The sequence below is a fragment of the Apteryx mantelli genome, chromosome 3, assembly GCF_036417845.1.
Source record: "Apteryx mantelli isolate bAptMan1 chromosome 3, bAptMan1.hap1, whole genome shotgun sequence".
Classification (NCBI taxonomy): Eukaryota; Metazoa; Chordata; class Aves; order Apterygiformes; family Apterygidae; genus Apteryx; species Apteryx mantelli.
In genome coordinates this window covers 29736575-29759146 of record NC_089980.1, presented here as the reverse complement: position 1 = coordinate 29759146, position 22572 = coordinate 29736575, and the positions used below count along the sequence as shown (strand labels likewise).

At 34.2% G+C, this 22572-nt stretch overlaps 1 protein-coding gene across 1 annotated transcript in view; it reads left to right on the top strand.

The window, feature by feature from the left end:
• Positions 1 to 22572, top strand: part of CCDC88A (coiled-coil domain containing 88A) — a 102880-nt gene that overhangs the window by 47789 nt on the left and 32519 nt on the right. The window contains exons 8-17 of the mRNA XM_067293022.1: positions 176 to 316; positions 2486 to 2655; positions 6528 to 6609; positions 7911 to 8069; positions 11678 to 11824; positions 12933 to 13077; positions 14739 to 14923; positions 17763 to 17900; positions 20560 to 21630; positions 22207 to 22334. Coding sequence (XP_067149123.1) covers positions 176 to 316; positions 2486 to 2655; positions 6528 to 6609; positions 7911 to 8069; positions 11678 to 11824; positions 12933 to 13077; positions 14739 to 14923; positions 17763 to 17900; positions 20560 to 21630; positions 22207 to 22334 — 2366 coding nt within the window. The remainder of the gene's footprint in view (positions 1 to 175; positions 317 to 2485; positions 2656 to 6527; positions 6610 to 7910; positions 8070 to 11677; positions 11825 to 12932; positions 13078 to 14738; positions 14924 to 17762; positions 17901 to 20559; positions 21631 to 22206; positions 22335 to 22572) is intronic.

The window sequence follows — 22572 nt, the reverse complement described above, 5'->3', positions numbered from 1 at the left end:
CAATATTTTTCAGGTAGATGGACAAGAAGTTATATACAGTTCAATATATTTTAATTTTTCATTCATTTTCTAATGAATTTAAGCCATAGAGTTTCCACTTTATTTTCTTTACTTTTCCTTTCTAATCTCATAATTTGAAGAGGCTGCTTTTTCTCTTTCATTTTATTCTGTATAGGTAACTCATAATCAGGAAAATGTGTTTGATCTGCAGTGGATGGATGTTAGTGTACTGACACAAGAATATGTTGAGCCTCTCTTGAAAAATATGGCGTTACATTTAAAAAGACTTATAGATGAAAGAGATGAGCACTCAGAGGTATGGATGTGATTTACTAAAGAGAAATATAAGATAGCATTTTAAAAAAAGATACAGCTTACCATTTTTAGAACTAATAGTTAATGTTTATTCTATTACTGATTTAAGCAAGGACTCCTTACCACTGCAAAGTTATTTCAAGTAGTTAAAAAATCAGTCCAAGCTGTGGTTGAATAATGTGATAAAATAGCAAAGATAAGAAGAGACTGTCTTTTTCATATGACCAGAGCCTGAAACAACTTTAAATGGCATCTATATTTTTAAACAAATTCAAAGCTGACATTGCAAGGAATTAGTAATCTGGTGCAGTTTGCAGGCCCGTCGCTGAGTGGTGCCTGTATTCTAGTTATTGTATAGCTTTGAGTGAATTGGGGCAGAATCCATATCTGGGAGAGGAGGTTTTACAAGCTTATCACCAGGCACAATCTTTGCTACTGTGTGAGAATCAAGAAACAGAAACGTGTTTAATAAGAGCTGCAGGTTATGAATAGTCTTGGTGATTTCAGATTTGCTCCTCAGTAAAGGGTGGATACATTACTTTGCAATTATTCGAAATATTCCTTTGATAGTGAAGAACTGTTTTTCCAATTCATAGCTTTGATAGGAGTAGAATAGAAATATAACAGAATGGAAATGTAACAGAGAAGAAGTGTGGTAAGCCTATAGAAATTAAACAGTTTTGCAACTCGAAGGGAAAGTAACTTTAAAATACAAAAGATCTTTGTATTTGAATAATACCTGTATTTATATGATCAGATAAGAATATTCCCACAGGTCTGATGGTTTATTGAGTTGGCAGGGATGCTGCTACTGGCTGAACAACACCAGTTTATTTAGACATTGATATTTATCCTCATGTTCAAGACATTCATGCCCATTCATTACCCAGTCTGTTCTGAGCACTCAGTTTGTTCATCATGCCTGTTTTTTCCTTGTTTCTCAGGTAGTCTGTGACAACTGAAAAGAAAATTTGAGCAGATAAGTTAGCAAAGGACCCTTAATAAGTATATGCCTTGACAGTGCATAAAAAAAATAAAGTTCGTTCTTTCAACATATATCAGTTCATCATGCCATATTAAAAATACTCAGATTCATTAATATTTTTATTAACCAGAAATCATCTCAGCTAGACTTTGCAATGTTCCATGACAAGAAGGTACAGCAGGAGCAGGAAATCTGAGTTGCGTTGTGTTACTCTGTTTTCTCCTGAAGGAATGTAAAAATATTAGTGAACCCTACTGACAGGGTGAGGTTGTTTATGTAAGACTCTCTGAGACAGGCATTTCATATTCCAGACGCCGATTAAGAAGCCAATGTTTAGAATTTGTCCTGAAATCCATCTATATTATAGTCTTTCTAGTTGGGCTTCAGTCCAGGATCTATCTGAGACAGGTTTGGAGACACTTACACCTTGTTAACATAGTCATTGTATACGTTCGCTTGGTTGCTTTATAATAGTCAAACAGAGTGATTATTTTCTCCTCAGAGAGGTGACAGTGGTTGATGAGATAGAAGTTGGCATGCTGGGTTGTGATGAGCCCTTTTCTAAACCCAGTGCTCCATTGTTTTGTTATTTTTTGATAATGATGGGCCTCATTTAGAGGAAAGGCTGGTGTGATTTCATGAGGTTATGTGCAGTATTTTGGTTAGAGACGGGGAAACGTTTATATGAAGACATAGAAGTGTTAGCAGTGCGGTCTCCTAATGTGCCTGTGAGAATATTTCTTCAATTTATTTGTAATGAAAAATACAATTACTAGATTTTCAAAAGCCTAAACTTATTCCTGCATCTCCTCTGTTTTATAAACTAAATACATGGGCTGGTCTTCAGAAGAAATGAAAACATTACTGTCTTTATCAAAGATAAAGCAGTTGCATATGAGTCCCTTTTGAAAAGCTATTTGTCTTAAAACATGGATGTGAAATTGGAAGTCTAAATTTGATCAGTTAAAGAATAGCCGAACAGTAATCTTAAATAGCTGTGACTATTTAAGACTTACTTAGGTATAAAGGACTTCTAACTTTGGCTTTTACCACAAAAGTCTTCCACTATTTCTTGTAGCATTTCAGACTTTGATTTATTAAGGCTGTGAATGGTAATTGTTTCTGATATATAAATGTCTCTCTGAATGCGATTATACCATTTGTTTGTTTGTTTTACTTTCTTAGACTATTGTAGAACTCTCAGAGGAACGGGACTGCCTCCGTTTTCTACCTCATGCATCAGCAGCACAATCACCTTGTGGATCTCCAGGCATGAAACGCACTGAAAGCAGACAGCACCTGTCAGTAGAGCTAGCAGATGCCAAAGCAAAGATAAGAAGGCTTAGGCAAGAGCTGTGAGTATGCATAGCTTGCAGAAGTGTGTTGGGAGTTGCAGGGATTTAAAATGCTGTCAATGTTGAACAATAATAATAGTCTATAAACAAGTTGTTCATTTTCAGATGCTAAATTACAGTTTGAAATGCCTTTTTATAGTTATTGCATTCTAGAAAGCCTGTTTGTAGTATGTAAGCGTATTTGTGAACCAGTGCAGAAATACAAATTGTCATCTGTTTGTCACCTTCCTAATTTCTGTTAAGAATTCTGTTGATGTTTTAACTGTAAACATAATAACAATCAGTGAACTAATTGGGTATGCTGTTGTAATTTTGTACCCTGAAACTTTCAGAAGAATTGGATGTGTTTGAGCAATCTTAAGTTTCCATATGTTAATGGGCTTGTTCCTTTACATGTCATCTGTCTTTCAGAAATACTCCACAGCTAATCTAATGTAATGTTGCCTATAAAAAAAATATATGGACAATATGATGTCCATTGTTGTTTCGGGGCAAGTTCTTTGTCCCTCTTATATTGGTCTTTATGAGTAATGCATGCCTGACTATGGTTTTTAAATATCTGTATATGTTTCTAATGGAATAGCTTTGCAGTTGAGGCAATTATAGTGTGATATGTTGAACAGCAGTTGCAAGGGGTAGGCAGGGAGAGACTGGAAATGAAGAGCTGTGTCCCAACTGTTTCAGGACTTGGGGCAAAACCACCTTTTTCAGAAGGAGACAGTGCGCTAGTGATTCTTTATCTGCTCTGCAATTCAGTTACCTAGTTTTTGTTGGAAATAGTCATTTATGGTTCATTCACAGTCTACACCACATTTCAAATAGGAAGAAATTGCGCACCACAATAATTTCCACTCCCACATCTGTTCATTTCTTTCTATGTAGAAGATTCCTTAGATGCACAGCACTTGTTTGCTCATGCCCCTCCATACTGTTCCACTTTCTTCTGCCATGCCAGTCGACAGAGAAAATTGCATAACCCAAACTCTGCTAAACCTCCTGACTTGCATGCAAACTCACATGCAAACATGAATGCACTAAAGGATACAAGTCTGGATGCGTGAAACAAGCTTTGATTTTATTGGTAGGGGTGGTTATTTAGGACTAAGTAAAAAAGGTAATTTGTAAAGCGAGTGAATTTCATAGCTTGGGTCAGAGGTGGTTTATTATGGTTTCCAATTTATATTTATCCGCTTAGGGACTGCTGTCTTCTCCCCCTAGTGGTGACCCCCTTAGCTAAGGGGAATATTGCCCTCCTTCACCTAGTCCAAGTTCCTTGAAAAATTGGTTCCATTGTAAAAACAAAAACAAAAACCCTTTGTTTCCATTTTTTTCATATTCTAATGAAAATCTTTTTGTCCCTTCTATTCGATGAAGAAAACTAATTCAGTAAGTATTTTTATGTCAGTGAGTACTTAGATTGCCTATCGTTGTGGTCTAGGAACAATTCTTGAGTGGTAGTGAAGAGTTATTTAAAGAAAAAAAACAAACCAATAACAGTCCAGTGGGAGAATCTTATTCTCCCTACAGCAAAGCAAAGCCTAACGTTGTTTTATCAGTGAAGTATGTGCTGTTTGAACTTAAAGTTACAGATATTAAATTTGAAGAGATTCAATATGTACACTAAGTAACTTACATATAGTTTATAAACAGCATAACTGAAGAGTTTTAATCCAGCATACCTAGGAGGCATAAAATTAAATTGAGAGTTGAAGGTAGTGTAAGTCACAATCATCAGCTTACTGGTTTGCCTTTATCGGAGTTTGTTGATCAGATCATCAGTAGCTGCATGGATTAAGTATCTGGTATTTACTCAGCGAATCCCCTTCCCCCACTGCATCGTGGTCTTTATGAAGAATAGAGGACAAAAAGATAGAGCTCTTTTTCTGATGTCTGTATTATTATGTGTCTGCTGAAATGAGCCTGCCCAGGATATTCTATAAACAGCTGCACCAAGAAAATTAGTGAAAAAATTGCTGTTATTAGTTTGATTGACAGTTAATAGATAGCCTAAACAGTGAACACTGGTATGTTCTGTATAATTTAGTACAATCCTTTCTAGTCTGTAGCTGAAGCATGCAATTAGGGCAACAGTGATGGCTCGGAACATTTCACATTTTGCACTCTATTTGAATTCAATTTGTAAATAAATTTCCTTTAGGCGTAGCAGTATATTTAAGATACTAGGCTTTGCTAAATTAACTTCTGTGTACAGCATTTGATATCAAATACTATATGCATTTTATAAATGTAATACTAGATTCACTCCAGAGTAGAAAACACTCAGCTTGTTTATAACCTGCTTTTGGCAGTGAGCCTTCATATTTGGCTTAATACATACTGTAGCTAATATAATTTTATGACAAAACATCTGTGAAGGTTATTTTTCTTTGCAGCATGGTACACTAACTGTTGGATGCAAACTGTGATTTGGATGCAAACTGTGATTTGAGGAGTGTAATGTAATACCTCCAGGAATGGAAGCTGCACACCTCATTTTTTATATTAAGTCTTATTGGTCTCTATGTAGAACCATAATATAGGAATATGAATGTCAATAGAAAAATCATAGTAACCTGACATAATAGTATAATATGGAATAAATTTGTATTTCTGAGTGGTTTCTGAACACCTGTGTAGAGGAATAAATGACATCTGCTGTGGACACTGATGTTGCAGTGAGCTGTATATAGATGAACCCCTGTATACTTGTAGACTGTCAAAGACCTTACTGAAACAGTGTATGGTTGCAGATAGGTCACTCATGAGATTGGCTCATTTTTAAAAACAACAGTGTTCTAGTTTTACCTAAAACAAATGTATTTTTCCCCATTACGATTACTTTTAATTACATTATACTTCTCAATGCATTAAATTCTCTTTATTTTCCCCTTTTGTTAGTTCTGTTTCATTTCATATTTGATTTTCAAATTTATTTAATAATATAGTAATATATTCGTGTACGCAGTACAACTTTTAGCTATATAATCTTGGATATGGCAGTTTTTTCCAACAGTATATACTGTTTGTTTTGAGATGGAATTGAATTTTGAATATTAGGTAATCTGCCTCTTTGAGAGAATGAAATATTTCTCTAGGACTTGCTCATTGTGTAAATAATTCATTTTCTGAGTGTTTAGAAATAAATGTTAGTTAGAAGTTAAGAATACAAAAATGAGTCCTATAAGAATTGTAGTGTTCTGTGTTAAATTGGTTTTTATTCTGAGTTTCTGAATAGAATAAATCAACCACTGCATTCTATCCATAAAATTAAAATTCATTATTTAAGAGGCTGTATATCATAAAATCGGCTTACTAAGCAGCACCTACTTTTTCTGAGGAAAGTTGCCTTTAAAAAACTTAATTCTTCTCTGTAAGGAGAAAAAAAAATGAAGAAAAAATACAAAAGTATAAACATGATTTTTAAATTGGTTTTACATGATCTGTCACAGGATTCATCAGTAGCTATTGTCTGGTGGTGCTGTAAGATGTTTATTCCATTAGAATAATTTCAAAAAATGTATTCAACATTTACTTTTGAATGTGAATCTCCCACTACACATTTGTGTGTAAAGTCTGTTTTTTGACAAAATAACACAACGTTTTCTGTTCTGTGTAAGTAGGAAATTTTGGTGAACAACAATTTAAAGGACTAATAAAAATTGGACTAAAATCAAAAGATTAGATTTAGATCAAAACCTAAAGAATACCTAAAGCATAATGGCATACCTAAGTTTCATGCTTGTATGTTCATGAGATTTTGGGTTCAATAAGGAAATTCTCAGAAATCTCAGTATGTTACTGTTGCACTCAAATGAGATAATGATACAGTTTTGCAGCCATATTTAACTTTATTTTGTGTTTCCTCTTTTAAGTGAGGAAAAGACTGAGCAGTTGCTTGACTGTAAACAAGAACTTGAACAGATGGAAGCTGAGTTAAAGAGACTTCAGCAAGAGGTATGGGTTTTACAAATTTATTGCTTTAAAAAAATGGGAGGGGGGGGGACACAATAAAATGCCACCCCATAACAGTATTATTTTTTTCTTTTTTTGTTTTAGGAAGTATGTTTTCCTGCATTTTTTTATGTACTTTGAAAATCAACTTGTATAGTTTATTACTTTTATTTGGTCTAATATGCTTGAAAAATATTCCAAGTTGCATTAGTATTTCTTTTTAGTTCCTTTTTCAACATGCAAACTTCCTACTGCCAACATATCCTATGAATGAAAATGTACTGAATTTAACTGAAAATAATCCACTGAGATTTTCATATTTTTAATGCTTATTTTGAGTCTGTGTGTTGATAGCAAGGAACAAGATATGATGCATTTATTCTTGGGATGCCAGTGTATAAAATCATTGAGGGTCATTTGAGAGTATTACCTGTCAAAGAAATTTGCTGCTCTTACTGTGATCTGTAGAGAAATGGACAAAAGTGTACACACCTTGAAAAAGGCCAATTCAGATTTCTTGGAAAAACGTCATCTTAGTTCAGTCTTTAAATGACTTTTTCTTCACCCTTCCCAGAATTAACTTATGATATCCTTCTGCATTACCCTTGATTTAAAACAATGGAAGTGGCTGCTTCAGCATGTGCTGTCCAGTATTTTGTCTTGCCAGTGACTTCTTTATAGCAATTGTTTTTCCCTTTATGGAGCTCACCCAGAATGAGTTGTGATTGTTTCATAATAAGGACTTCAGGAGTAATGTTAATTAACTTGTTCATACAGGAAAACTGTACATTTCTCGAAGCTTGAAATGTTCCTCCCTGCATTAAAACTGTAAAGATTTGCATGTTGCAGCTAGTCCTTATACCATCAATGCTTTTGTTGTGTTCAAATTAAATAGCAAGGAGCAGATGCTTGAAAAACAACCTGATTCAAGAAAGACTTTTATATTGCTAATAAGTTACTATGGTAAAAGTTCATTGCTATGATGACAGTTTATTTTTTTTAATGAAATATATTAAGAACATCAGTTCTTAATATGATTACATTTAAAATAAAAACATACTCTGGGCTTACGTGCTGCATACACAAATGCAGATTGATATTTAAAAGATCAAGGTTGAATCAGTGAAATATTTATTGAAATCTTGAAGAGGTTTTCAGGACTGTATACTCGTATGTTTTTGTGACCATAGCAGTGCTAGAAAACTTGAAACTTTGTGGGAGAGGTGAGTGATCTAGCCTTGTACTAGTGGGGAGGACAAAAATGATCATGTAATTTAATAGTCTTACATTTTTCTTTTTTCTAGAATATGAATTTACTCTCAGATGCCCGGTCTGCCAGAGTGTATAGAGATGAGTTAGATGCTCTTCGTGAGAAGGCAATTCGAGTCGACAAGCTTGAAAGTGAAGTCAGCCGATACAAAGAGAGACTGCACGATATTGAATTCTACAAAGCTAGAGTGGAGGTATATTAAGGAAAAAAATAGTCACAAACTACATATATTGTTTTTTGTTTGCTGTTGGTTTTTCAAAGTTATTTTGACAACTTAAACATTAGGACACAAAAACAGTGTTAATAGCTTCTTGCTCTCAGATATGTGATAGTCAGGTCTTTTGTGATAAATTACAGTTTTCAGGTAAAAGTCCCTGTGTCTAATCCCTTGGAGTTTCCTTTGGAGTGAGCAAGACTTTCCACAGCTCCAAGCTGGGGAGACCAGTAGCAGACTCAGGGTCTAGGATACTATGTATTGAGAAACACAGGGGAGGAGTTAATGCAAATATACTGTAAATGCAATAATTTCTTTCTGTTTTTTGGTGTCTCCTAAAAGAAGACAATTTTCTAAGCGTTGAGGAAATAATGGCACAGCAAATGCCAAATGAGTATGGGATGAAATTCCATGGATAAAATGTACTAAAAATGCACTGTTACCAGGCGAGAGTTGCTTACAGTTCTGTCATGATTTAGAATTTAGTGTTTAAAAAAAAAAAAAAAAGTCAACTTGCAGGATGTTATTAGGGCATCATTCTGGCTGTAAACGAAAATGTTGGGCAAATGCTGAGGTGGCAGAATTTGTATATGAAAGAATTTTGATAGTCAAAACTAACAAAAGTTCTACGACATTTTCAAGGTGGACATTTAAAAATAGAATCCTAGAAAAATAGGAAGCACTGAAATTGAAATTAATATTTCTTGAAAAAAAATAGTATTAATTATGCTGCTTAGATGAAGGCATTGAGATACTGTAATGAGGCCTTTTCTTTAGGGTAAAAATGACCCAAAAAGCAGACAAGATATTAGGCAAAACTGTTATACAGTTGCAGGATATTATTTTACATAATTTCATCGTTGAATGTAGAATCCTAGAATCATAGGACTGGATGGGATCTCAGACCTTATTCAGTCCTTCTGCTTTAAGCAAGGTGAGCTGTACCCATGCCACTCCTAGCAAATGTTTGGCATTAATCTGTTCTTTGAGACCTCAGTGATGAAGTGTCCTCAGCCCTTTTGTAGCAGCCTTTTACTTCTGTAAAGACTGTGACCTGTGACATGTCCTCTCCTCTGGTCTTCTCTTTCTGCTCTACTGTCCCCCATCATTCTGCCTTGCAAGGTGCTTGTTCTGTCTTAATTCACATTTTTCTTACAATAAAGAATCCCAGAAACTGGATATCATACTCCAGTTAAGCCTTACCAGTTCCAAATAAAGTGGAAAGATTACTTCTCTTTGCACATTCTGGTATAGTAAGTCATCAGCAACATCTCAACGTTTTATGGTAACCTCTAGATTTTTTTCCCCTGGAACTGCTGCCTAGCCATGATGTCATATCTCCAGTGTTAAGACTCTAATTCTTGTTGTCTTGTCTGAAAAATGTCATAGTATTAAGTGAAAAGGTGGCTATAGAAGTCTGATACAGCATCAGCTGGAAATACTTTTTCGTTAGAATGTTTAAAATTTAAAACTTTTTAATGAATATATACTTAATGTGTCACAGTATAAAATAGATAGAAATTGGGGAAGAAACTGCATGGCAAAAGTTGAATCTTTATGATCAATTGTAGGTCCTTCATCCAAAACATCCAATGATAGCTTTAGTTAGAAATAAAACATATCAGCTGACATATGAGAGTTCTCTGTTTTTTAAAGGAAAATGAAATGGATAGTTGTTTGAAGAGGACTGCAGTATAAAAACAGTTAAGGAAAGTCTGTAGTAAGAGCAAAGGTTTAAACATTGTGAAGAGGGCTTTAGACTTTTTTAGTATTTAGCTTTTTTTGTTTGTTTGTTTTAAGATGACTTGTTCATGGCCTTGCTTGAAACTCAGTTTATTATCTTACTGTGTAACATGAAATAATCTGATGAAGTTGAAAGAAACTTTCTCAAGATACAGTACATACAGGTGCTAACAACTCTCATTGAAACATCTGTTCTTGAGGAGATTCCAAAGCTGCCTTCACATGTCACTGGCAAACAAAGACAGATATCTGCTTTTGAACTCGATCTTTTCTCAGTGTTTGACCTATTTAAAATACAGCTATTCAGTATAGAGGTCCAGTGCTGTGATTTATGTTCTCAAATTTCCTCAGAGTTGTTGGCTGTCACCTCTATATGATGTGATAGGTTAGCATACATAAGTTTGTTGGAGAAACAGATACTGTGAGTGGTGAGCATAAGGATCAGCTTGCCTGCAGATGGGAAGGCCTTCATGTTTGAAAATCATCTTATGTGAATGACTTTATAAACTATGTATATTTACTGCTGGTGTAAAAGGGACTGAAAGCGTATGGTTAAAAGGGAATAGTGAGCAGGATTGGAAAACAGTGTAAATTTCATTTTCATAGGATGATGAAGCTAGTAAAAAAAAATTAAACTTTTGTTTATATGTTTTATAGATTGTAAATTATTCAGTTTTCAAGCATGCTTGAATAGAGACAGATGTTAATTAGTTGGCTTTGCTCAATAATAATAATTATAAGTTAAAGTAATAATTGTGTATGGAGCAGTATGAAGGGTAAATACTTATATGTTCAGTGATTTTTTTTTGTTTTTCAGATCTTGCAGCTGAATACATGCAGAAGTTTGAAAAGTTTTGTCTGTCGTGTAAAATTGCCAATTATATTCTTTTGTATATTATTATTTCCATCAGATGCCATTAAAGAAATTTTAAAAAGCACTCCTCTGTATACATAAATTAAAGCTGTTTAGGCCTTTCAAATACAGTTGTCTTTTGGAGCATGCTGTTGCATTTTCAACATGATGAGGTGCCTGGTTGTGCGTTTAAGTAGATTTACCCAATTGCCTATAAACCTAATTATGGCCTGTAGAAAATTATTCTCTAAAGTTCTGTTCTCCAGTTCCTACAACCTAAAGATTAGGGTGTTCTATCTGATAATAAAATAAATTGTGGAATGAAAGGTGCATCTACATCAGTCTTCTGTCTCTGACAGTGGCCAATAGTAGATGCTTAGAGAAAGTACAAGAACACGGCTTTCCTGTTACGGTCTCCCAGCCTCCAGCAGTTTCTGTTCAGGAGACACTTGCTCACAGGTGGTACCTTTGAGCTTAATAGACTTGGCCCTTTCTTCCATGAATTAGATACCTTTTCAATACATGTAAGCTTCTGGCATTTATAAAATCATATGGCAGTAAGTTCCACAATTTACATACATGGTATGTGAAGAAATACATCCTTTTGTTTGTCTTGAACTTGACATCTACAAGTTTTTTTTTGATGCCGGTGTTTTAGTCAGCTGTAGTCCAGACACGTGCAATACGTCTTTCCAGGTCAAATGTCGGATCACAAGGATATTTATGGCCTGATTGTGATTATCGACAGCATATTTATTCTTAATGCTTTAGTCAAAATTTTATTTCCTTTATGTTATGTAAAATGTTATGTAAGTTAAAGTTGTATGAAATGGCTGTAAATATTTTTAATGAAAAACAGAACTCTCTTATAGCTTCAAAATGAATGTTTGCTATTAGAGCAACATTTCTAAAACTAGGTATGATGAGTATCAAAGTTTGTTTTAATAAGAAAATACCTTTTTTGTCGTTCTTTTTGATTTAATTCTTGTAGGAGTTAAAGGAGGACAATCAAGTGTTGCTAGAAACAAAGACAATGTTGGAAGATCAATTAGAGGGGACCCGAGCCCGTTCTGATAAATTACATGAGTTAGAAAAAGAGAATCTACAATTAAAAGCTAAATTACATGATATGGAGATGGTAAGTGTAAATGGAGAATGACAAAGATAATCAATATGCTTTGAATTTCATTTGCATATCTAATAACAGAAGTGCTTCCAATCAAAATGGTATGGCGGAGAGGAGGAGGGTATCTTGATTTGCTTACATTTTTCAGATAGGATTTCCTGCAGTAGCTTTGCTTGTGCCTGGGGAAGTACAAATTTCAAAGGTAGTACTCGTACTCTTCCTAAAAGCAGTACAGTGTTTAATCCGATAGCTAAAATATAATAAGGAATACAGAGATTCATTAGTAAGAATGACAGAATCGCAATTTTTTTGGATGTGAAAATAGTCTGTTGCCATTAAATACTTAATTAAACCAGAGGTTATCAGTATTTCAAATCCTGCCAATACAGTGACGTTTTTTTCAGAAAGTTTTTCCCAATATAATTTCTCTTTTTAACCAACTCTTTTCCAAAACAGTCAGTATTCTAGAATATCAAATCATAATTTGCATGTTTGAGCTTTTTTTTCCCTTTCTCTCTCTCTCTCTCTCTCCTTTTTTTTTTTTTTTTAAGGTTTTCCTTAGAGGGTTGACAGATTATTGACTTCTTTACTTTCATTTTCTGACAATTTTGAAAGTTATAGCTGTGATTTATTCTTATAAAAGCAAGGTGATTGGGAAGAGCAGTTAATAAAGAGCCAGGTGAGGCACTCTCATCATGTGACCCAATCCTGTTACAGTTTTATTTATTTATTAAAGTAGTCTTTCAATATTCTGGAGAAGATGAAATTCTGCTTCTGTGTCTGTTTCTTTTTTTTATGGTGTGTGTGCGCTATTAAGCCCTACTTATCATGTACACTTGCTTTCTCTTTATTCTGAGAAAGGTGAACTTTGAAAAAAAGTAAGAAAAAAAGTATTGCCATAGGTTAGGATGAGAGGAGGTTCTTTGCAGTATTATTCTTTACTGGTTGTCACCCTTCATTTCTAAGTCTTCCATAATTTTGCCCGTTCCTCCCTATCTCACTGTGTATTATCAAATCAGAAAATCCACTTTGCATTTTTCTGTAGCATAATTTATAAATAATTTTGTGCATTTTGAGACGTACTTTTTTTTCTAAAGTTACATGTGAAATAATTTTTAAGGAGCGTGATATGGACAGAAAGAAGATTGAGGAACTCATGGAGGAAAATATGACTCTAGAAATGGCTCAGAAACAAAGTATGGATGAATCATTGCATCTTGGCTGGGAACTTGAACAGATAAACAGAACTACTGAACTTTCTGAAGGTAAACATAGTAATACTTGCAAACTGATAGAAAAATTGAAAAAAGTCAAGCCATGTGTATTTGAATAGTATTACACAGACTGTTTTTTGGATGGGATGTTTGCTTACATAGTTATCTCTACACCTTTAAGTATACAGGGGAAAGCTTCTTCAGCAGAGCTGCCATTAATTATACTACTTGCAAATCTATTTTAGTTTTATATAAAAATGAGAATTAAAAATTGTAAAATCATGTAAAACTTAAATATGTTAAATACTATTTATATTAAATAAAAAAAATTAAATATATTTTTCCTCACCCTGAGCTGCTGTTAAATAGTCAAACTGCTATTTTTCTTGAAGTCTGGTCAGTAAAATAGCTGTCTGTTCATGCCTGTCTTCTCATTGTTTTTTTGCCTGTTGCCACTCACAAGAAATCCATGTTATGCACCATGGGAACATTCTAGTGAGTAAATATCTGTTAGGGCCAGTTGCCATGCTTTCTTTGCTTCGTACTTTCTTTATCTTCTGCCAGATTCTGCATCTAGAGATGTGACAGCAAATGGCTGTAGTCCTTACTGAACTCCGAAGATAAAAATGTCTGGAGCAGTCTCCATGCTTTTCTGTTTCAGTTGGTCAGTGTTGCAAAATGTAAAGGAAGTGTTCTGGCAGCGGAAGTTATCTGCTATGTCTTTCTTCAGAGGCTTACTAGAAAATCAGTGTCTTGATAATTTTTTCATCAAAAAAAATCTGTCATCTCATTGTTGCAGTGTCTTTTCTACAGGTTGGCTATATCCCAGTTAAATCCCTGTTAAATTTCCACCAAAGAAGTTTCCCTATTCTATTGTAGATTCTTTTAAAATTTCATCTAGGGATAAATAATGCATGGATTCCTTTTTTTTCCTGAAGCAGAAAAAATTGCAAAGGTGGGGACAGTCTTCTAATTCTTCTCACCTGCCAGCTCAAGAAACCTTCTTAGAAGTCAGGACAAAGCACAAAGGCTGGACAGGAATAGGAAATTGCAACTCCTGATTTCCAGAGTTACAGTATCTTTTGCCCTCTGAATTGGAGAGATGTGACAGTTCTTGGGGTTTTTTTTTTTCCTTCTCTCTCTCTCTTTTTTTTTTTTTCCCCTCAGTCCTATATATCCTCTCAGATACATCCTGTATGAAAAGTCTCTTGTGATTCTTTTTCACTTAAATGCAGGTGTAATGTCTTGGAGTTATATTGTGTTGCTATTCAAGCTTCTATACTCTTAATGCAGATCGTGAGTCTTCACTTTAATGTTCTCAAAGTTAAGATTTATTAAGGCTCCTTAGAGAAATTGTTTGCAGAGATAGCAAACAAATTTTGATTTCTCCAATGTAGTACTTCTGGTTATACAGTGGATCACATACAAAGGATTAATTTGGAGATATTTCCGCAGCTGCAGGAAAAAAATCTTGTCCTGGTTTGGAATTGAAGGATGAGCGGGACATTTCCTTTTAAGCCTCTGTATTGCTTTATGTTGGGTAAGGGAGGTGAGTCATTAACCCTGAGAAATTATATTCACGTGGAATGCTCTGGAGGATCATCATAGGCTTCTGAATCCCATAAGTATCCCAGCACAAAGTCTGTCCTCTAAGAACTCCAGCTAATGATAAATAACTTTTTATTCACGGTGTTTTTCTTTTAATCCGACAGTACCACAGAAGTCACTTGGTCATGAAGTAAATGAACTGGCATCAAGCAGATTACTGAAGCTGGAAATGGAAAACCAAAGTTTACTGAAGACAGTGGAAGAACTACAAAATGCAGTAGGTTCTGTGGAAGGCAGTAGTTCAAGGATACTAAAAATGGAGAAAGAAAACCAAAGACTTAGCAAAAAGGTAGTCATCATTATATGTTAGGGTCTATGTGGTGTTATGTTGTTTGTAAGTTTGGGTTAAAAAAAACAAACAGCTTATTTGTGCAGGAGAGCTTTTTCTTTTTTTTTTTTAATTATCTTTTTTATTAATTACGAATGTGACTATTTAGAAGGTTCTTATACCTATAAGGGGAAAAATCAATGTGTTGATATTGGAGACATAATGAATAATGAAAGTCCTTTATAGTACTTGGGAAAATTATTTGTTGGGTTTGTTTGTTTTTTGTAATTATTAATTGCACATGCATAGAGATACCAACCAGTCTTCAACTAAGCAAAAAAACTTGGTCATGTGTCCTTGTTCATAGAAATCTTATGCACTGTAAAAACTGAGAAAGAAAGAAAAAGAAAAGGGATGTGCCAAGCAATTGTGGAACAAGGGAATGAAAGGAACTAGTCAAATTTATCCATACTGATCTACAATATTTTACTTTATATGACATATATAATTCGGAGAGTAATTTATTCAGTGATTATCATCACAGAATAGAAGTAAAAAAAATACAGAGACTAATCAGAGTGGAGTGAAATGTCTAAAGCTTCTAGAATATCTGCTGAAGAAAAAGCTGTGTCAGACATTAGAGATTAATCTTGAAGAGAAGAGTAGGTAAGAGGTAGAGGGGGAGAAAGAATTTAAGGGAATCTCTTCTGTCTTCCATATTTTCATGCTTTTTCTGATTTCTTAAAAATATGAAGCAAGCTGTGTGCTACATTGAGCTTGTGTACTGGAAAGGTTGTTGGGGGAAGGGGGGAGGAAGGAAGGTATGAGAAAAATGAAGCAGTAGAGATGCTTATTCAGGGATCAGCCATCAAGAAAATAAAATCCAGACCAAATGTTTTTTGTCCTGCTTTGCATAACCTCTCATTGCCTTTTTTGTGAACTTATTGTGCTTACATGAACAAGAAACTTCCCAGGAAAACACCAGATGCCAACATTAAACACTGTCTGGTTTTATTAATCTTGGAAAAAGCAGAGAACCACTACTGTTGCAAGATGCTCTAAAGCAGATGAAAGGCCATTGGTTATTCTTTGTGAAGGGATTTCTGTGTATCCAGGCTGCTCCTACTGCTTAGTCAAAGCTATTTGGATCCCAGATGTTCTTGACATTTTGCAGCCATGTTACCTTGATGCTCTTACACCATCTCTTTATACTAAACAAATCTGAACCCCATTATCTTCAGGGCCTAGATGTTAGATAGCTGTTACTGGCATAAATCTGCTCCTCTCTAGTTAGAATTAGAGGATTCTGTTAGACTGACCTACCTACCAAATAGCTAAGATTCCAGCGTGATCTGACACAAAATCCCTAAATCTCTCTAGTAAGAAATTTCTGTCCCTACTGTCTTGGGCTATCATAGTTACCTTTCTGTGCTAAGTCAGACTACTTCTAGACATACGGCCTTGTCAAGTTGTAGGATGGTCAGTTGACGATAATCAAGAAGTTCCTTCTAGTGAAAGAACCAGTTCCTCAGTAGGTCCTCAGCGTTCAGAATATTCTGAATAGTGATCATTTGTGCAAAAAGTGTGAAATAGAACAAAATATTAATAACAGATCCTCCATATCTGGTGTTCTATCTGGCTTTCTTTTTCTGGCTGCTTTCCTTTAAAGTATACTGTAAATTCATCTTTTAAAGTTAACCCAGAACCTTACAAATGCAAGGTAGAGACAGTGGCCACAGGAGCGCTGCTCCTAGTGCCCAGTTGGCAGACAGACATACTAAGACAGCTGGACAGTCCACTGGGAAATTTGGATACCAGGTAGAGTGTGATTGCATCTCTGCTGAGGTGATTGAACAGCTTGCTTCTCCTTTGCAGAAATCAATGAAAGTTCCAGTATCCCCATAAAACATATGTTCCTCTGTTAGACAAGAGACCAAGAAAATCTTAATGTCAGAGGGAGAGGCAAGCAGAAGGCTGATCAAACTTTAGTATTCTCATCCTAAGAGGAAGTCTTTAACTCAGGTTTTGGGCTAACTGATGTTGTGCTTTTTGCATATTTCCAATCAGTAAGTTGCTTCATGGAAGAACAAATTCCATTCTAGTATCTTTTTGTGATTTTTATTTCTCAGTATTCAGCAGCAAGTACATGTATAATTCAGAAAATTTGTTTACAGAAATATTTGCCCTGTCTGCAGTCAGATTTATGTCTGGACTCCTACAGGACTGGGGAATGTGGACCAGGACTTGACATAGAATATAAACTTTACAGCAGATGATTCTTTAAAAATGCAATGTGCCTGTTGTTTCTAAGCTACTAAATATAACTTAGATGTGACAAAAAAAAAAAGACACTTCATTATTTTCACTTATAAACTATTTGCTGTCTGGTTACATTACCAGAGTTTCAGAACCATTTGGTGAAACAAATCTATATATTTAATTCCCAAGGAATCTTCATACATATTTCCTGAAATACATTAAATAAGATCAAAAAACATTCGATCCTTATGAGTTAAGAGACTTGAAAGAGTAGTCTAAATATCACTAAAATGGATTTTTTATTCTAAAATATGCTTGGAAAATATCCAGTGTGTAGTAAAATCTGACCAATTTTATGTACAAAAGGAGATTTTTAGATATATTCTTCTGAACCTGGAGAGAAAATTTTGGCAGAGGTGAATTTATCCCTTGAAGAGGTGAACTGTTTCAGGTACAGAATAGAAAGGTCCATTTTATTCTTTCCTTTAGTTTGCTTTGTTAATTTTTATAAAAGTAAAATTACATTTATACATTTATAAGTGTAAGAACAATACTATCATCATTTTTAGGTAGTTTTTAAAATTTGTTTCTTTTTCCGTAGCTTGAAGGGCTAGAGAATGAAATTAGCCAAGAGAAACAAAGTCTTCAGAATAGTCAAAATTTGAGTAAAGATCTAATGAAAGAGAAAGCACAACTTGAAAAGACGCTTGAAGCACTACGAGAAAACTCAGAGCGGCAAGTGAGTAGCAAAATCAAAAGTCTAATTTTGTGTTGTACTGTTCTCCTTTTGTACTTCTTAATAGGCATAAAAAGATTGTGAATGTAGCAGATTTGCCTGAAGAGAATACCTGCAGTAAAATGGCTTGTCTAAGACCTGCAGCCAAGGAGACATGACTCATTTTTAGCTAAGGCTTTAGTGTTAGTTTTAGGGCTTTCTAGTATCTTCTTATGTTTTAGTTTTTCTTATGCTTCTTAGGCTTCCATGGGCCGTGCATTAGTTATAGTTGCTTAGAGGGTGTTGTTCAGCTAAAACAGTAAAGTTGGAGTAGGCCAAACACCTCGTGATGAGAAAACTGAGGTTCCAGAGACTTGGTCAATTTTTGCAGTAATGTTTGAGTTCCACTGGGAATGAGAGCAGCCTGTCCCTCGAAGGCACCTAATGAACAGTGGTGCAGCAGAGCTCTGCTTTGCTGCTGACTTTCCCTCCTGTGTCACCTACCTTCGTGAGCATCTGGGGCAGGAAGCATCACAGCCGTCTTTGTAGCAGTCCCCTGTGTGAGGATAATTTCTTGCTGTGACTTGCAGGTAGATGGCAGAATTTATTTTTAGACACCAGAAACTGGCAACTGGATCTTGGTAAAAGATTTGGGCTATGCCTGAGAAGAGGGGAGAGTATCTGTATCTAATGAGTGCAGAAGCCTTCTACAAGTCTTTGCAGAGCAATTCAGAGGACCTGTGGAAGGGGCAGCCTGCAGGAAATGAGTCATGGAAACTTCTGGAAATACCATCTTTAGTAATCAAGTTCTTCAAAATTAGAATTGTAGTTATCTGTTATAAATTGTATTGATACTTCTTGATGAGACTTAAATTTTATATTAAACCAAAAAATGTGAAAACTACACTATTTTGGAATACAGAATATTTTAAAAATCCTGAAAATTTGTAAAGGCCTTATTTAATTAAATTCCGGACTTATAAATAAACTTAAAAAAAGAATTATGCTTGGCATTGAAGTGGATGATCCAATAAGCTATAAAATTTTATTTTCATTTAAAGAGAATAGTGGGATAATTTTAAAGAAATATGCCTGTTTGCTTTGTTTAGAATTGTTCATTGTTACAATAATTGAATTGTACACTATATGAGAAAAGAAGCATATTCCAGGGGAAAAAGAGACTAAAACTTTTTGGAAGAAGTCATAAGTCCCAGTTCAACCACCAAGAATGTGTGTTGTTTTAAACATTGGAGTAGCAGTGGCATTTCTGTATGGCTATTTATGTTTATAATATACATTTAGGAGCTGTGCTCGATTAGCAGCATCTTTCATGTCTTACAGATCTTATGCTGAAACTGTTTGGAGGGAACTGTATAAAGTATATCTAATTCTCTCAAAAATTGCAAAAGGTATTGATCCTTATGTTAAGATTGGATTGTAGAAACAGAAATATGGAAAATAATTGTGCATGTTCAGTAACATACTAAAAAAAAAGTATAGTAACAAAGAGTATTAGTATGCTAAAATAATGCTAATAAAGAAGTGTTACAAAAATTGCATTTGTCATGAGAGCCTGTCATGAAATCCTCTCATTAATCATTTCAGAACCTTTTGCCATTGCTGGGAACAAAACCATAAATCCTATAATTAATGCTTATATGCAGACTTAAGTATGACAGGAGAGTCCATAATTTTTCTCGGTCTCTTTTTCCTTGCGACTAGCACTTTCACTCTTCTCAAATGTTGTTGAAACATCCCTTACGTTATCTTATTTGTGTATTCTTAAATATTGATCTAAACGTTTTTCTGCACTATTTTGTGGTCTGTTGTTATATACCCAGTAATTTCAATTGGTTTGAAAAAAATCAAGAAATACAGAAGCACAGGCTGCTTTTATCCTGAAAGTAGATATGGGAATATGTTCTCTAAGTAAAATAATTCAGTCATAGCAATGATTTACTTTTTTTGGAGGCTTTCTTGGAACAACACATGCTAACAATTTTTTTTAAAATTGAGAAATTAGTATAGATTTGATGTATTTGTTCCCAAAATGTGATTGACTGTGATCAGAATTTCCTTGTATCCCAAATATCAATTCTATGCTTCTAAATAAAATAAAGACACTTTCGTGTCCTCCACACTTCTTTCTCAGGTTTTGTTTAGAATTTGACTGCAATTTTGATCTTTATGCTTTTATGACTGTTTCTAGTAAATATCTCTCTGGAAATGACACTGTGTAAGGAAAATAGGCTAAACCTGGATAAAAGCAACTAAAAATGAAATGAAGCTAACAAAGGGATAGAGCTTTGTTTTGTTTTGTATTTTGTTAAGTTCTGTTTTTGTCATCTTATCCAAGAGGAAGGTATTTGAACATAATGCTTTGATTTATGGTTTTATTGTCAAACTGTTGCCTGTTTACATACACAGTGTTTGTAATACTACAAATAAATATCAGTAGAGTGAGTAATAGAAAGAATTTTTTTTAACTTAAAGGGGAAGTATGATGTAATCTTTTTATTATCTTAGTAGCTTTCAGTTTATATATGGAAAAGTTTATATGTGTTATATATGTATAACATATGTATGTTGTATATGTATACATATATATGTATATATGTATAAAGTTTCAGTTTATATATGGCGTGATACTAACTGTAGCTTGCAATTTTTTCCTCCAAATTAGATTAGGCTATTAGAACAAGAAAATGAACATTTGAATCAAACTGTAGCTTCTCTAAGACAACGCTCACAAATCAGTGCTGAAGCAAGAATGAAAGAAATTGAAAAAGAAAATAAAATTCTTCATGAGTCTATTAAGGAGACCAGCAGTAAGTTAAATAAGGTTGAATTTGAAAAAAAACAAGTCAGGAAAGAACTGGAACACTATAAAGAGAAAGGGGAAAGAGCAGAAGAACTTGAGAATGAGTTGCATCATCTGGAGAAAGAAAATGAATTATTACAGAAAAAAATTACCAATTTAAAAATTACTTGTGAGAAGATAGAGGCCTTAGAACAAGAAAACTCTGATCTGGAAATGGAAAACAGAAAGCTGAAAAAAACTTTGGATAGCCTAAAAAACCTCACATTTCAATTAGAATCCTTAGAAAAGGAGAATTCACAACTTGATGAAGAAAATTTAGAATTAAGAAGAACAATTGAATCTTTGAAGTGTACAAGCATTAAAGTGGCACAGTTGCAATTAGAAAATAAGGAACTGGAAAGTGAAAAGGAGCAACTGAAAAAAAGCCTTGAACTCATGAAAGCCTCATTTAAGAAAACTGAACGTTTAGAAGTCAGCTACCAAGGTCTAGACACAGAAAACCAAAGGCTACAGAAAGCCCTAGAAAACAGTAACAAGAAGATTCAGCAGTTGGAAAGTGAATTACAAGATTTAGAGTCTGAAAATCAGACTCTGCAAAAGAACTTAGAAGAATTAAAAATCTCTAGTAAGCGCTTGGAGCAATTGGAAAAGGAAAATAAGTTGTTAGAACAAGAGACTTCCCAACTGGAGAAAGATAAGAAACAGCTAGAAAAAGAAAATAAAAGACTTCGACAGCAGGCAGAAATTAAAGATAGTAATTTAGAAGAAAACAATATAAAAATTAGTAATCTGGAAAAGGAAAATAAATCTCTATTTAAAGAAATAGTTGTATATAAAGAGTCATGTATACGTCTGAAAGAACTAGAAAAGGAAAATAAAGAACTTGTGAAAAGAGCTACCATTGATAAGAAAACTCTTGTCACCTTACGAGAGGTAAATAGAAATTAGTTACCATTTTTGTCTTAATTTGTAATGTAGAGAAATGATAACTATATTTTTGAAAAATACTTGTATACTTTAATGTGTATACTTCTTTAATAGTTACACTAGGGAAAGAGTATATAATAATCAGAATTTCATAATAAATCAGAATAATCATAATAAATAGAGTAATATAATGATATTATGTTTAAATCTGTAGGGTTGCTTGTATACTGTCCTGGAGTTCAGATATATCTTTGTTAAATGAATGTTGCACAGATGCTTTATATCAGTATTTGTTTTGATTGAAACTTTGTCCCTTGACCCTGATGTTTAAGACGAGATTTGAAAGGGAAGTTCTACAGGGAAAAAAAAGGAAGTAAGCAACTAAGGTGAAATTGTACATGCAGTTAGAACGTAATGTCTAATATACCTGAAAGCCAGCAGTTGGAAGGAAGGGAGAGTTAACATGAATGGATTATTCGAGACGTGTGTAATCGTAAAGACATGCCTAGGCACTTCTAGAACTATGACTGCATTATTTTCTTTATGTTATAATACTGACTGTATCTTTTTTGTGTGTGTAAGGACTTGGTGAATGAAAAACTGAAGGCCCAACAAATGAACAATGATCTAGAAAAACTTGCCCATGAACTTGAAAAAATAGGCTTAAATAAAGAGCGTCTCTTGCATGATGAACAGAGCAGTGATGACAGGTGAGAAGGTCAAGGCCTGCCTGGAACAGTGTAGAAATGGGGTTCTTTTTTATTCGTAAATATAAAATGATTTTACTGACTTTTTTTGTATGTGCTCTTAAGTTTTCAGAGACGTTGATAGATCTGAAATGGTACTTGCTACTCTTTGAAATTAATAAGGTGGTTAATATCTTCTTGCATTCGGTCTGTGAAAGTGAGTTCCTGCTTTTGTTGCTAAGAAATTTCTTGAAGTATGCCA